This window comes from Lygodium microphyllum, chromosome 9 (genome assembly GCF_053477565.2).
Source record: "Lygodium microphyllum isolate KBCC chromosome 9, Lygodium_microphyllum_v1.1.10, whole genome shotgun sequence".
In the NCBI taxonomy this organism is placed as follows: Eukaryota; Viridiplantae; Streptophyta; class Polypodiopsida; order Schizaeales; family Lygodiaceae; genus Lygodium; species Lygodium microphyllum.
Genome location: NC_141143.1, coordinates 17,475,021 through 17,489,102, shown reverse-complemented (window position 1 = coordinate 17,489,102; position 14,082 = coordinate 17,475,021). Strand labels below are relative to the sequence as shown.

Genomic DNA, 14,082 nt, shown 5'->3' with positions numbered 1-14,082 from the left:
CAGCCAGCTGGTTGCCTTGAAGTTCATGATTGATGAGGAATTTAAGGCTACTTTCTTGCTTTGCACTCTACCAGAGAGTTCGGATACATTCAAGACTGCTATGAGCAATTCTAATGTGATCCTTTTGTATGCTAATGTAGAGAGTGCTCTACTTATGGAAGAGATGAATCGGCAGAACAATGCATCTAGTAAGTCTTCCAGTGCTTGCATACTAGGGACAGATCATAGCAAAAGGGCAAATATGATGGCAAGGGACGTAGTAAATCACGTGGCAAAGATGTTGAATGCCATCATTGTGGCAAGAAGGGTCACTTTAAACATGATTGCTACAAATGATAGAAAGAGAAAGGAAAAGACAAGAAGACAGATGATTGCAAGGAAGAGAAGAAGGACAGTCAGCCTAAGAAGAGCAGTGTAAAAATTGAAGAGGTGAATGTAGTCACTCATGACAGTGACAGTGGGAGTGATGTACTCTTTGTCTCTTCACATTTTGGTGCACATACTCTACTTGCAGATATAGATGATGACATGCATACTTGGATTCTTGATTTAGGTGCTTCCTTTCATGTCACCCCTCATCGTGAGTGGTTTTCCGCCTATACAGGGGGTCGACATGGTGTTGTTCATCTTGGGGACAACTATGCATGTGAGATTGCAGGTATTGGCAGTGTGCAGTTACAGTTTCAGCATGGCTCCGTCTTTACACTTCAGTATGTACGGCATGTCCCTCGGCTCAAGAAGAGGTTGATTAGCACAGGGCAGTTAGATGATGATGGTTTTCATATCACCTTTGGTGATGGAAAATGAAAGATCTGTAAAGGGATCTAGGGTCATTGCCAGAGGTTGCAAGAGTGATACGTTATATCCACTTCATGTATCTAGTGTGCGTGACCATGTTGTTGCCGTGACCGAGCAACCAAGTGTTTCTTTGTGGTATGGCCGGTTGGGATACATAAGTCAAACAAGAACGAAAGTGCTTTCTCGTTTGGGTTACTTGCCTTGTCTTCGTTATATTGATTTTGAGCACTGTGATCATTGTATTTATGGCAAACATGCACAGACTTCTCACAAAAAGTCTCTTTCTTTGAAATCTTCTCCTCTAGAGTTAGTACATTCGGATGTATGTCAAATGCCAGGATTATCTTTAGGGAGAAAGAAATATTTTGTCACCTTTGTCGATGATGCTACACGGAAAGTATGGGTTTACCCTATTCGTAGCAAGGATGAAGTGCTTGACAAGTTTAAAAAATTCTTGGCACTGGCTGAAAATAAGACAGATAAGACACTTAAGTGTCTTCGCTCTGACAATGGTGGGAAATATGTGTCCAAAGCCTTTCAGGCATTTTGTGACAGCAAAGGGATAAAGAGGGAGCTCACTGCCCCTCATAATCCACTTCAAAATGGAGTTGCAGAGCGTATGAATTGGACCATACAAGATAAGGTCCTTACGATGCTGTCTCATGCTGCATTACCCCATGGTTTTTGGGTAGAGGTTGTTATGACAGCTGTTTACTTGATTAATTGGTCACCAAACAGGTCTTTGGGGGGGGGGGGAGGGGGGGGAGTTTCCCAAGAAGCGTGGTCGGGCAAGCCACCTTCATATGCTCATCTAAAACTGTTTGGTTGCGAGGCTTTTGTGCACATTCGTAAAGAAAAACGCAGCAAACTTGAGCCAAAGTCCTGTAAATGCATTTTCTTGGATATGGTGACGAGGGTGAAATGGGGTATAAATTATGGGATCCCGAGAAAAGGAAAATAGTACGCAGCAATGACGTTATCTTCTGGGAAGATCGCATGCACAAACAGCCCGAAAAGATTGAGGAGGTCTGTAGGGTTGTATTCCGGGAAGAAATACCTTTTGGACAGCAAAATGTGCCCGTTGTACAGCAGCAAATACCTGCTATAAATGAATGTGTAAATGCAGGAAATGATCAGCCAGCTATTGCCCATGAAAATGAGCCATTACATGTGCAGGAACAGCTAGGACAGCAAGCTGTTAATGCTGATTTGCAGGCTGAAATGCCAGGACAGCATGCTGAAAATGGAAATTTGCAGGAACAACCAGCAAACAGTTACCATTGGGTTAGGAGATCGTCTAGGGCTACTAGACAACCTGACAGATTTGTTCTTGGTGCAATTAATGTGGCTGAGTATGTCATGTTGACAGATTGTGGTGAACCGTCTTGCTTCAAGGAAGCAATGGACAGATAGGACAGCAAGAAATGGTATAAATCCATGCTGTTAGAGATGGAATCTCTTGAAAAAAATGGCACTTGGGACTTGGTGCAGTTTCCTAAAGGACAGAAAATCCTTCCATGCAAATGGATTTACAAAATGAAGTCACTTCTGGTTCCTCACCAAAGTAAAAGCAAGATTGGTTGCAAAGGGATACAAGCAGGAGTATGGAATTGACTTTGATGAGATTTTCTCTCTTGTAGTCAAGATGACTACATTGAGAACCATTTTGGGCTTGGTTGTAGTTGAGGATATGGAGCTCATACAAGTGGATGTAAAGACTGCGTTTTTACATGGTGATCTACATGAAGACATTTATATGCAACAGCTTGAAGGGTTTGTTGAACAAGGGAAGGAAAAAATGGTATGTAAACTCAAAAGGAGTTTGTATGGGCTGAAACAAGCACCAAGAGAATGGTATCATAAGTTTGATACATTCATGCAGTCCCAAGGCTTTCATAGAAGTCAAGTGGATCATTGCTTGTATACCAAGAAGGCAGCCGATGGCAGCCTGATTATCTTGGTCTTGTATGTTGATGACATGCTGATTGCTGGCAGGGATACTCATGCCTTGGATTCGTTGAAGCAAAGTCTTCATGGTAGCTTTGACTTGAAGGATGTGGGTGATGCAAATCACATTCTTGGCATGTGAATGCTCAAAGATAGATCTAAAGGCTTACTCTATCTATCTCAGCAGGAGTATATCTCCAAAGTTTTGCAGCGTTTCAATATGGAGGGGAGGGAAACAATTGGAGTTCTATTATCTCCATATGTGAAACTCAGTGCAGAGGACAGTCCTACATCTAATGATGAGAAGGTTGAAATGGCCAAGATACCATATGCTTCAGCTGTTGGCAGTTTGATGTATGCCATGGTTGCTACACGTCCTGACATTGCTTTTGCAGTGGGAGTGGTTAGCAGATACATGGCAACCCCTGGCAAGAAGCATTGGGATGTAGTGAAAGGTATTATGAGATACCTCAAAGGCACAAAGGAGTTGTGCATCTGCTTTGGAAAGCGAAAGCAGAAGGCATCTGTTCTTGGCTTTACGGATGCAGACTATGTTCGTCATGCGGACTGCAGCAAGTCCACTTCTGGATATGTGTTTACTTTCACAGGAGGAGCAGTCTCTTGGATCTCCAGGCTACAAAAGTGTGTTGCATTGTCTACTACAGAGGCAGAGTATGTGGCTGCCACTGAGGCATGCAAGGAGGCTTTATGGCTTTCACGTCTGGTGGGAGAGCTTGGCATCACAGAGTTACCTGTTCTCCATTGTGATAGTCAGAGTGCTATCATGCTAGCACAGAATCCTGTCTTTCATGCAAAGACAAAGCACATACAGGTGAAGTACCACTTCATTAGAGATGTACTTGACAGCAAGAGCATTGAGCTTGTCAAAGTACATACAGATGATAACCCTGCAGACCTCCTCACGAAAGGTCTTCCAGCAGAGCGGTTTGCTCATTGCCAAACAGATGGTGGGAGTTGGATAGATATATTTATTTCAGTTTTGTACATACCTAGACTTAGTTGATTCTTTTCTCCTCTTAAGGCACATTGCCTTTAGGTGGGAGGTTGTTGGGAATAAAGGGCCATCGTGCCTTTTATATGTGCACGGGTGTGAACACACCCTTAGCACATTGTACTTTCATACATATATCTATCTAAAAACCTAAAGTGGTACATTCGTCATTGTACTGAAAAACGCGTTCACTCTCTACTCTGCTCACTCGCACTCTCTTTGTCTCTCTCACTGTGCGTAAGGTCTGTCTACCTCGATCTCCGTGCCTAACCTTGCCCTACAAGTTGATGGTATCCCGGCAATGGAACAGTGAAACCGGTCTTTCTTCTCCAAAAGGGTGGTAATGACTTGATCAAGCACTAATTACAGCAAGCCTACAATTCTCATAAACTGAAATGCAAATGTTACCACTTAATCTTGGACATTGGACACCCGATTGGCCCCAACAACTCTTCTCCCTTGCAATACTTTTGTATCTTATATTGCAATTTGAAGTACACTGAGATTGCTCTAATCTCCTTTGCTTTCCAATGCCCATTGCTGTCATAAATGACTAGTAAGCCTTCTTTTCAGTTTGCCCTTTGATTCACCTTGAGATGACCTTCAATTGACCCTTGATCGGTCAAATTTAGCCCAAAACTTAGTTGGAATGGGCTGACGTCTTGGATGTGCGGAAATCGCACAATTTCCAGCAACTTTTCTAAGTGCTAGGTCTTCTATCTTTGAGCATGGGCCCCAAGGTGGCTGCTAAACCCTATTTACTGCTGTAAATTAGGGTTTGCAGCAGTAAATACCCTTGCTGTCCACCAAATATGGCTGATTTCCGTTGCAAATAGCTGAGATTTGCTGAGATACTTTGAGGAAAGGCTAGAGAATGTGAGAAACTGTTGAGGAGAGGGAAAATTCAGAGATTGGTCACCAAAATGGGCTGGAATCTGCTGCAACCCTGCTGTGTATGGCTGATCTACTACAGCCCAACCCCTACAGGGACCCAAATTGCTATCACTTGCCCTAGGGAGAGCAAAACTTGGTGGCACTTGATCATTGAAGTTGTCACTAGGTCTTGCAGACATCTGATTTTTTGTTGCCCATTGAAAATGCCTCCTCCACTGGCTCGAACAGCTCGCATAGCAAGTATCTATAGATGGATGGTCCCTCCCTTGCTTCTACTAGGCTCCAACAGCTTTCCCTTCACTTGCATGGCCAAGTTTTGCTAAGTGGTAGCCATCCTAATCCATTTTCAGCCATTTAATTAATTTTCAGAATTACCAATTTCAGCCCTCGTCCCTATTGTCAAAATAACAGGTATCCTCTAATACCATGTCAAAATAAGCGACAGTGCAAAGAGACAATAGGGTTTGTGAGGAGTAACAGAGTGCATATGGGAAACACTGAGAGAGAAGAGAAACTTAGAAACACAAGAACACGGTGATGATGCACTGAATCATGCTATGAGAAAAAAAAACAATACAGCAGAGTCGAAGCTCAAAAGATAACTGCACTATCCTGTCTGAATTAGGCGGCAGTACATGTGGAAATCTACACAGTGAAGGGAGCGAAACGCAGTTCTATGGGCAGTGGGCTATTGAAGTAATCAATGGAAGGTGAAAGACAGCTATTGAGGGAGCAGACCGCAGTCCTTTGATGCCGTCAGAGATACGGGAGATGATCACCAGCTGTCGAGGGAGCAAACTGTAGTCCTTTGATGCTAGGGAGTGACGTAGGCAACAAAACACAAATCCTAGAGTGTCGAAGCTGTCAAACGCAAGGAGAGCAGCCCAGATGCTTACGCTAGGTGAAGAATGATAATGCCAGATGATGGAGGATAAGCCAGGCTGCAAAAACGCAGGTCCCAGTAGTCCCTGTGTGACAGACGAGTGATGCCAAGTGATGGAGGAGAAGCCAGGCTGCAAAAATGCAAGTCCCAACAGCCCTTGTAGTAGACGAATGATGAAATAGCTGACACTAGGTGGTGTAGATTGTCGCCAGAGACTAGGATGCTGATGCCAAGCTGAAGATGATAATGCCAGGCAAGGAGAAGACCTTTGGATTGAAAAACGTAGGTGAAGGTGGAATGCGAAGGAGAAGGGTGTTGATGCCAAGTAGATGATGGTGATGCTAGGTGAAAGATGCTCCAAACACAAGGCTTGATGATGGAACAAGGAGCTTGAACCAGAAGAGGAAGGGTGAAGGTAGCCACGGGCCACGAACTGCAATGTTTGCCTGAAGGGGTGTGAGGGCAATGGGAGGGGCTGGTGAGAGAAGGGAAGGGTGTCTAATGACAGAGGAAGAGGGGTGAAGAATGATTGAAGAGTGGTAGGAGGGGTGAATGAATGAATATAGGCATACGTTGTCTAGGGTGGCGCACCACTGTGTGGGCGCCCCCTGAAAAAGTGGCCAAAATGTGGATAAGCGCCCTTTTTGGGGTTGTCAGTGCAAAACCCTAAATGAAGTGTGTAAACTGAAGAAATGGTTTCTCAACATCTCCTCTTAGGAACGAAGAGAGATATGATGAAAAAGAAGAGCATCCCGAGATCCAAGATTTCTACTTGAAAGGTAACCTGTACTAAGGAATAGTAGATGGGATGGACTATAGAACTTGACTCCACCTCGGGGGAGAAGCCACTAGCTTCGTAACTCCATGTTGGAAGGAATTCGAAGGTCTCGTCATCAAGTTGCAGCTGAATCTCCAAGGCTCTGATCTATGCGGTACCTGAAGATTCTTGGTATCAATAGGGAAAATGACTGTGCGAAGATATCCATCCCAAAAGAGTAAATAATGGGAGATAAAACTTCACGATGAGTAGGTATTTCCCCCCTGGAGGGTGGAGATGCAAGGACCCCCTTTGAAGTTGAACAAGGAGAAGCCCCCTCTAAGAGCAAAGAGAGTACATGTCCATCTGAATCCCCCTCTACAAGAGAGGGAATCTAAAAACTCATGGATCATAGATTCTGAATCCTCTGATGACGAAGGAAAAGGGATGCTCAGGCTAAGTCAAGGGTGGGCAACAATCACTGTCGCTTAGTGGAGCGTGTCAAAAGATGACGTACCAGTGAGAGAGTAGGGTTTGTAGGAAGGAGTACGGAGTGAACTCGGAAAACATGGAGAAGAGAAGAGAAGAGAAGAGAGAATAAACTCTGATAAATGGAATGGTTAAGTTTTGAATCATGGAGTGACTGTGATACAAGGGTGCCGTAGCACAAGGAAGATGATGAAGACAGTCACGAACCACGAACCATAATGTCCTCCTGAAGGGGTGTGAGGGTAAGGGAGAGGCTAGAGAGAAAAGGTGACGGACTGAATGAATCAGCCGTAAGGAATGAATGAGAGAGTGGCCTATAAATAGGCACAGTTAGTCTAGGGTGGTGCCTCTTTTTGGGGCTGCAAACCCTAAACACAAAACACAAAAATGTAAAAACGCAAACCGTGGGTAAAGGGTTTCTCAATAGAGCAAATTGCGGAGCCGAAGTAATATAGAAGGGGTCGAATAATCAACGTCTCTCGAAGGAACGGAGTGGCAAGGGGACGGTAGCCAACAATCATCGTCTCTCGGTGGAGTGGATTGCAGAACTGCGTGCTGTCTATTCTTGAAATCCTAGAAGAAGTAGAAGTAACCTTCGTAGCGCATTGCGGCGGTCGTGAGGAGGCTGTGGTACCAGTCAATCCTCTTATGGCTCGAAAGCGCTTAGTGCGCATCGGATGCGTCTTATGGCCTTGAGTATAAAAGTTTGAAAGTCAGTGCATAATAAACTCTGTGGCTTAAAAGGGAGAGGTGGCACGACGAGTGCCTGGGGATAGATACATATACTCCGGTGGGGTAGGGAGTAAAGGTCCATGTCAGCAAGCATCAGTGGGGGTTCCGGTGATGCCCAAAGAGGAGCACCTAGCGGTTTGTCCATTTGCGTGTGGAGAAGTCATAGCACCAGAGTGTCAACTTGTAAAAGGGTGGATGGGTAGGTGGGTGGGAGAGGAAGAGAAGGGTATCTCTGTCTCCTGATGATGCAACAGAAATAAAGGGGAAAATCAGTAGACGATGCCAAACTTACAACGTGTTTTTGTCTTCTGTGATGAATAGGGTCTTTAGCTCTCTAAGCTCCTGCGCTTTGATACCATGTCAAAAATAACAGGTATGCTCTGATGCCATGTCAAAATAAGCGATAGTGTAGAGGGACAATAGGGTTTGTGGGGAGTAGAAACACAAGAAGAACATGATGATGATGCATTGAATCATGCTATGAGATGAAAAGCTGATACAATACTCAAAAGATAACTGCATTGTCCTATTTGAATTAGGCGGTAGTATGTGTGGGAATACGCATAGTGAAGGGAGTGAAATGCAGTCCTTTAGGCAGTGGGCTATCGAAGTAATCATTGGAAGGTGAGATAGCTGTCGAGGGAGTGGACCGCAGTTCTTTGATGCCGTCAAAGATGCGGAAGATGATCACTAGTTGTCGAGGAAGCAAACCGGAGTCCTTTGATGTTGGGGAGTGACTTGGGCAGAATAATGCAAATCCGAAAGTGTCGGAGCTTTCAAATGCAAGGAGACCAGTTTAGATGGTGATGCTAGGTGGATAATGATGATGCAAGATGATGGAGGATGAGCCGGGCTGCAAAAACGCAGGTCCCAACAATCTCTGTGATAGACGAGTGACACCAAGTGTTGGAGAAGTCAGACTGCAAAAACGTAGGTCCCAACAAACCGTAATAGATGAATGGTGAAATCACTGATGCTAGGTGGTGTAGATTGTCGCCAGAGGCTAGGATGTTGACGCGAAGTTGAAGATGATGACGCCAGGCAAGGAGAAGACCTCTAGACTGAAAAACGCAAGTGAAGGTGGAGCCTGAAGGAGAAGGGTGCTAACGTCAAGCAAAGGATGGCGATGGTAGCTATGAACCACAATGTCCTCTTGAAGGGGTGTGAGGGTAGTGGAAGGGGCTGGTGAGAGAAGTGAAGGGTGTTTGATGATGGAGCAAGAGGGGTGAAGAATGATTGAAGAGTGGTAGGAGGGGTGATGAATGAAGTGATTGCCTACTTATGGTCATAAGCTGTCTAGGGTGGTGCACCATTGTGTGGGCACCCACTGAAAAAGTGGCCAAAATGTGGACACCAGCCCTTTTTGGGGCTGTCAGTGTGAAACCCTAAATGAAGTGTGTAAACCGAAGAAGTGGTTTCTCAACACCTACCCAAAAAATGAATTGTGCCCATTCACAATTAAATTGGCTAGGCCATTTTGACCACAAAAAGTTAATGCCTATTTTCTAGTGTTACCGTTGACACTTATTGGTCGAATAAATGCCCTAGGCCCAAGCACCCATGGGCCACTACTACCTGTCAATTATAACTTTTGCCTTAGACTAACTTCTTGGGTCCTTGGCCTGTCATTGGGAAATAACCTACCTGTACATCACGTGCAAATTTCACATCCCCATGATGTCCAAGTTGTACTATAGAGGTGGAAGGTGATCCATACGTAGCCCATGAAGCTGCAGCCATATAAAATGAGGGTTGACTAGCATAGTGGAAGTTACATTGTGTATGCTCAGCTTGGTTCTATGTTTTTATGGCTGTCATGTTTAGTGATGCTGTTAAGAGCTGTAATGAGGAATACCGCATTCCTGGCATATGGAAGGAAAATCTCTTTCTTTCTTTAAGCAGACTTGTTACCATTCTGCTCTCAGAATTGTGCATGAACCAACGGGCCCAAGGCAGCACATTGTCTACTAAGTCTGGGGTGTGCTGCAGGATCCATATTGTATTTCTGCCCTTGGAAGGTGAACTGTGAACTCTCGGTGGGAGGGAGGATAAGGCATTACATTTGGCTTATGACTTTTTGGCCTGCTTATGATTTGCTAGCCTAGCAATTGCAACTGGACTAGGATTTTCACTAGGGATTTTTAAAAATGAAAAGTTCTAGCCACAGATTAATGCTTTAACTGGTATGCATAGCCATGCCTTGAAAATTTTGGTTCAGAATTGTCATGAATCCAGAGGTTCAAGAAGTCTTAGATTTGTCCCAATAAACAGGTTTATTAGATACAGAAGTTTAGAAATGAAGACTGATGGTGTGCTTTTTCTCGGAGGAGAGTCCCAACATTATGTGAAGTCTGATATTGGAAGTACTTAGAGAAACTCATTGAGTGGTTCTCCTTGCAGGGAGAGTTCCAACATTGTCCGAATGTAACCGGAAAGAAAGCATATTTTCCCCTCCATGGGCCAGAGAGAAACCGTTTGTTCTAGGTAAGAAATAATGATTCATGTGAGAAGATTATATTGGTTGGTTTATTTGGTACTTAACTCTCCTTCAATGCTCTCTTGCAGGTGCCCGAGTTACTGAAGCATTCCAAACTCCATATAAATTTGTAGATCTCGTTTCCTGGTTTGAGGTCTGTTCGTGAGGCATGCCACCCTTCTGCTGTTGTTTGTGAATGTGTCAAATTTTGTTTATTCACAAACTGGGAGCTATTATTGAAGCTAGCAGTCCCCATTAAGAACATTGGGCCTCTAATGTCTCAAAGTCTTGGGGCTTGCTGTCTTAGGCTGTTCAACTGGAGTTTAGGCATTTCTCCTTTTGGTTGATTGCATGTTTCACACCCCTTAGGGTTTCTTTGTAAACTGTTTGTTGAGGGCTGTCCCAAACTAAAGCAGTTTTCTGTAGCCTTATGGTTGTTTCTCAACCTGAATAGATTCTTGTGCCAACCTGGACATCAAATGTAGATTCAGCTCCAAGTTCAGGGTTTCTCTTCATGGCTTCCTTAAAATGCATTTATATTCATGTGTTGTGATGTCTAAAGAAGTAAAGTTCTTTTTAAAATTGGGCTACATCTGCACTGTATTGCAAGCTATGCAAACAAGATGTTTTGTATGAATCCATGAAATTTATGTCCAGATTTTGACTGAACTTTTTTTTTTTTGAATTGCCTTATAAATAAAATGTTGTAAGTTCCATATAATTTTTAGTTTTCCTCAAAACATGTATGCCTTGAGACCCAGTCTGCTGTTGCTGAGGATGGCAGAGTAGGCATTTGCTGAATGGTGAATAACTGGTTCTTTGGTGCTTAGTTAGCATTTTGAAGTACTTGCTCTATGTTTGTTTTCAATGAGATGTTGATGGATTTGTTCATACTTGTTTTTTCAATGAGATATTGACAGTTTTGTTCATTCTAACAAGTATTTTATCACCTGATTGCAGAAGGAAAATTACGTTGTCACACATAACTCAAAGAAGAGGAGAGCATATGTGGTGCTAAAAGAAAAAGCCAACTCAGATGATGTTTTAAGGGCTACCTTCCATGTAAGGATTACAACCAACATCAATGCTCTACATGCAGACAAGGAATATGTAGACAAATTTAATAGCTTGTTTCCTTTTCAGGCACAGGTTCTAGAATGTATTCTACAGGACTCCTCCTCATTGAAAAAAGGCTATGGTAACCCTGACTGTGATTCGTTCCATGATTGCCAAAATAACTACATGCCTGGCAAGGGTGTTGAAGCTGCAATCAAAGAAAGTTGTAAGCTTGTGGGAAGAATGTATGAAACATTTGCATGTCAGGCCAACTCATTGGTAAAGTATTCATATGAATTAGACTTGTGGGCCTAGTTTAATAATTCCCTTTATCTACTGAGTGGCAAATTTTTGTTTGAAACAGGGTTGGGTGATGGGCGAATCATTACTTAATCCTGGAAATGCTCGTCTCTGTTCCTGGATGGGGAGTTAAAGTGTTATGTCCGGCTCTCTGCCCACAAAATTGATTTGAATTAACCTTGTGAAGGCATGCTATGATGATGCGTAGAAGGGCCTGTGCACTATTGTAAAGGCTGTGTTATGCTCATGCAGTCTGGGACCAGAAGCTTCAACACAGTCGCAGATATTGGAATGGATGCTGAATTATGAGAATCTCACATGGCCTCTTTCCACTTCACTGAGGGTGTTCTTATAGCAGCTCTGTAAAGATCTCATTTTAGATTCTTCTCTGCAAAAACATCCATCCATAGATTCTGGTCTGCTGACTGTGTGTGGCTGAAACCTTTTGGGGCAGAAATAAAGAGAACACCAGAGCAAGTATGCAGTCACAAGTGATTCAAATGTAAGTAACAAGAAATGATTATTTTGCCCGCAGATTGCACAATCTAAGCATTTACACAACATTCGCTTAGTACTTTGATGATCTATATACATCTATACGAACCGGCTGTCAGCATAATATTTTGGATGACTCACTACTTGTGAGAGCAGCTTGGTTTTGGGAGGTCAAATCAACTTGAGGTTATGACAGAGGTCCAGTCCAGGATCCATAGCCTAATTTGCAGAGGTCGACTGAAATATCTTTCTGGTCACTTTTTGTAATCTGTAATTGCAGTGGCCACCTCGAAAATGTTCTCACATGGATTCAATTTGCCTACTGGCACCTATTTTTTATGAGTTAAAATACCATCAATGAGAAACAAGTAGATTAGCGTCCATAAGAAAAGCAGGCTATCGAGAATGATTACTTTGATATTTGTACTCACTGAATGGAGGGGTCTATTCAGCAACAGAAACAGTTCCTGAATAGAAGACAGGTCTTGAAGGCCAATTGCATCAATATATAACCAGCTTGTTTACTTTGGTGGGCTAGTTGTTCTAGTTTGTTGTATACATTTTGGTTACAAGCCCGTTGGTTTTGCTACATAGCAGTCGTTACTTTTAAAAGACCATGCAGCAGATGCTTCTATGATCCTTTCCACAAGTTAATTAGGTATTTCATTTCTGCATTAAGCTATGCCACATACCATTTAGTTATGGTTTTGGGCTGGCTACAGGACTAGCTCCCTTATGCTCTGTCCATTTGCTTTGTCCTTTATGTATAATTTCTGGAGTATGCTATGCGGAGCTCCCTCTATAAATACGGGAGAGACCTTTGTGAAATCTATTTCAGTGTCTATTCATGGGTGTAGCTGACTGTGCAAGAAAAGCAAAATACATGTACCACTGGTTTAACAAATGCCTTGGAGAATATTTTTCGTGCAAAGAATTCTGGTTATCTACAGGTTCAAGAACTCTCGTTTGATGTGGAGATTTGGACATGGGAGAAGATGAAGAATATAAGTAGTGACAGTGAAAGTAGAAGAAATAGAAGGGAGATAAAGAGGAAGTTTATGAAGTAGGGCTAATGCCTCTCAATGTTTTGTCTAATGCAAGAAAATATATTAATGAGAGCATTCACAAAACCTTAAAAATAAGGGAATTGTCAATTCATAGAGGAACTCTAGGCTTTAGTTTCCTTAGTCTTCTGCACACCACCTCGAAGGTAGGGTTGTGTTTCTTAAGAGACTTCGACAGCAACAAAACATTGGATTTCAGGTCGACGAGGCCTCGCCCAACTGCTCACATACATATTTTTTTTGCTAAAAATCTTGTTCTCTCTCTCTTTCCAAATCCATCCAATGGTAACTCTAAGGATGTTCCAAAATTTCAAAGACCCTTCATTAAACTGAGCCTCATCCCCAAACAATGCTACCTTGATATTTATCACAGAGTTGATGTTTCGGTCTTGCATCCATTTTCATAGCTTCCTCTAGACTTTTGTAGCATGTCTACACTTAGAAAAGAGATGAAGAATGCTTTTGTTCTCTCTTACAAATGAGATATTGTGAAGTCTTCAAAGCTTGGTTGATCCTGTCTTCGGTGGAGAATTGGTACATGATCACCTTCCATAGTGTCAAGTTGACATGCGTTGATGGGATTGCTTGCACACTCCTTAGGATTTTTTCCTAGTCTTGGCTTTAGTTTCCGGGAATCTTTTCTTCCATGTTTGTCTAGCTTGCATAAGCATTGGTGGTCCTTTGCTTGAAAATCTTGGGTCGTCTTGCATTTTTAGCAGGGGTTTACCAATTTGGGTAGTAGAAACTTGGTAATATTTTCTTGTTACTTTGAAGGTTGGCTAGTCCTCTCTTCTTTGATCCATTATCTTTTGTGAGCTAATTGTTTTCATCCTTGGTTGGTTGGTACAGCTCTCCGATCTCTTTTTGGCTATAGAATTCCATTGACATGCTATCAACTTGAAACTGCATAGTGATTGTATCATAGAAGAGTTTTCCCTCTTAATTTGGACTTTTTGACTTGATAGAAGCATGCTAGTTTAGTTGAGCACTAGTAGTGTACTATCTTTGAATTTTGCCTCCCTAAGCTACCCTTTCAATTTGTTAGTCCAAGGTGGTTGTTTACCAATTTGTTTCAAGGCTGAGAATATCGAAGCATGGTTCTTCATCTTTAGACTAGGGACTTTCAAACCTTCCTAATCCTTGGAAGTTGTGATGTATGGCCATGCAATGGATGTTTGC

At 42.8% G+C, this 14,082-nt stretch overlaps 1 protein-coding gene across 4 annotated transcripts in view; it reads left to right on the top strand.

The window, feature by feature from the left end:
• The window catches only part of LOC148030821 (protein root UVB sensitive 6-like), a 29,112-nt gene extending 16,469 nt beyond the window's left edge, over positions 1-12,643 (top strand). For 2 of the 4 annotated variants that reach the window (XM_087684355.1, XM_087684354.1), the window contains exons 10-13: positions 9,913-9,996; positions 10,078-10,142; positions 10,949-11,323; positions 11,409-12,643. In XM_087684355.1, coding sequence (XP_087540481.1) covers positions 9,913-9,996; positions 10,078-10,142; positions 10,949-11,323; positions 11,409-11,477 — 593 coding nt within the window. In that variant the 3' untranslated portion in view covers positions 11,478-12,643. The remainder of the gene's footprint in view (positions 1-9,912; positions 9,997-10,077; positions 10,143-10,948; positions 11,324-11,408) is intronic. The other 2 variants (XM_087684356.1, XM_087684353.1) reach the window with 2 other exon arrangements.
• Positions 12,644-14,082: the final 1,439 nt, after the last annotated feature.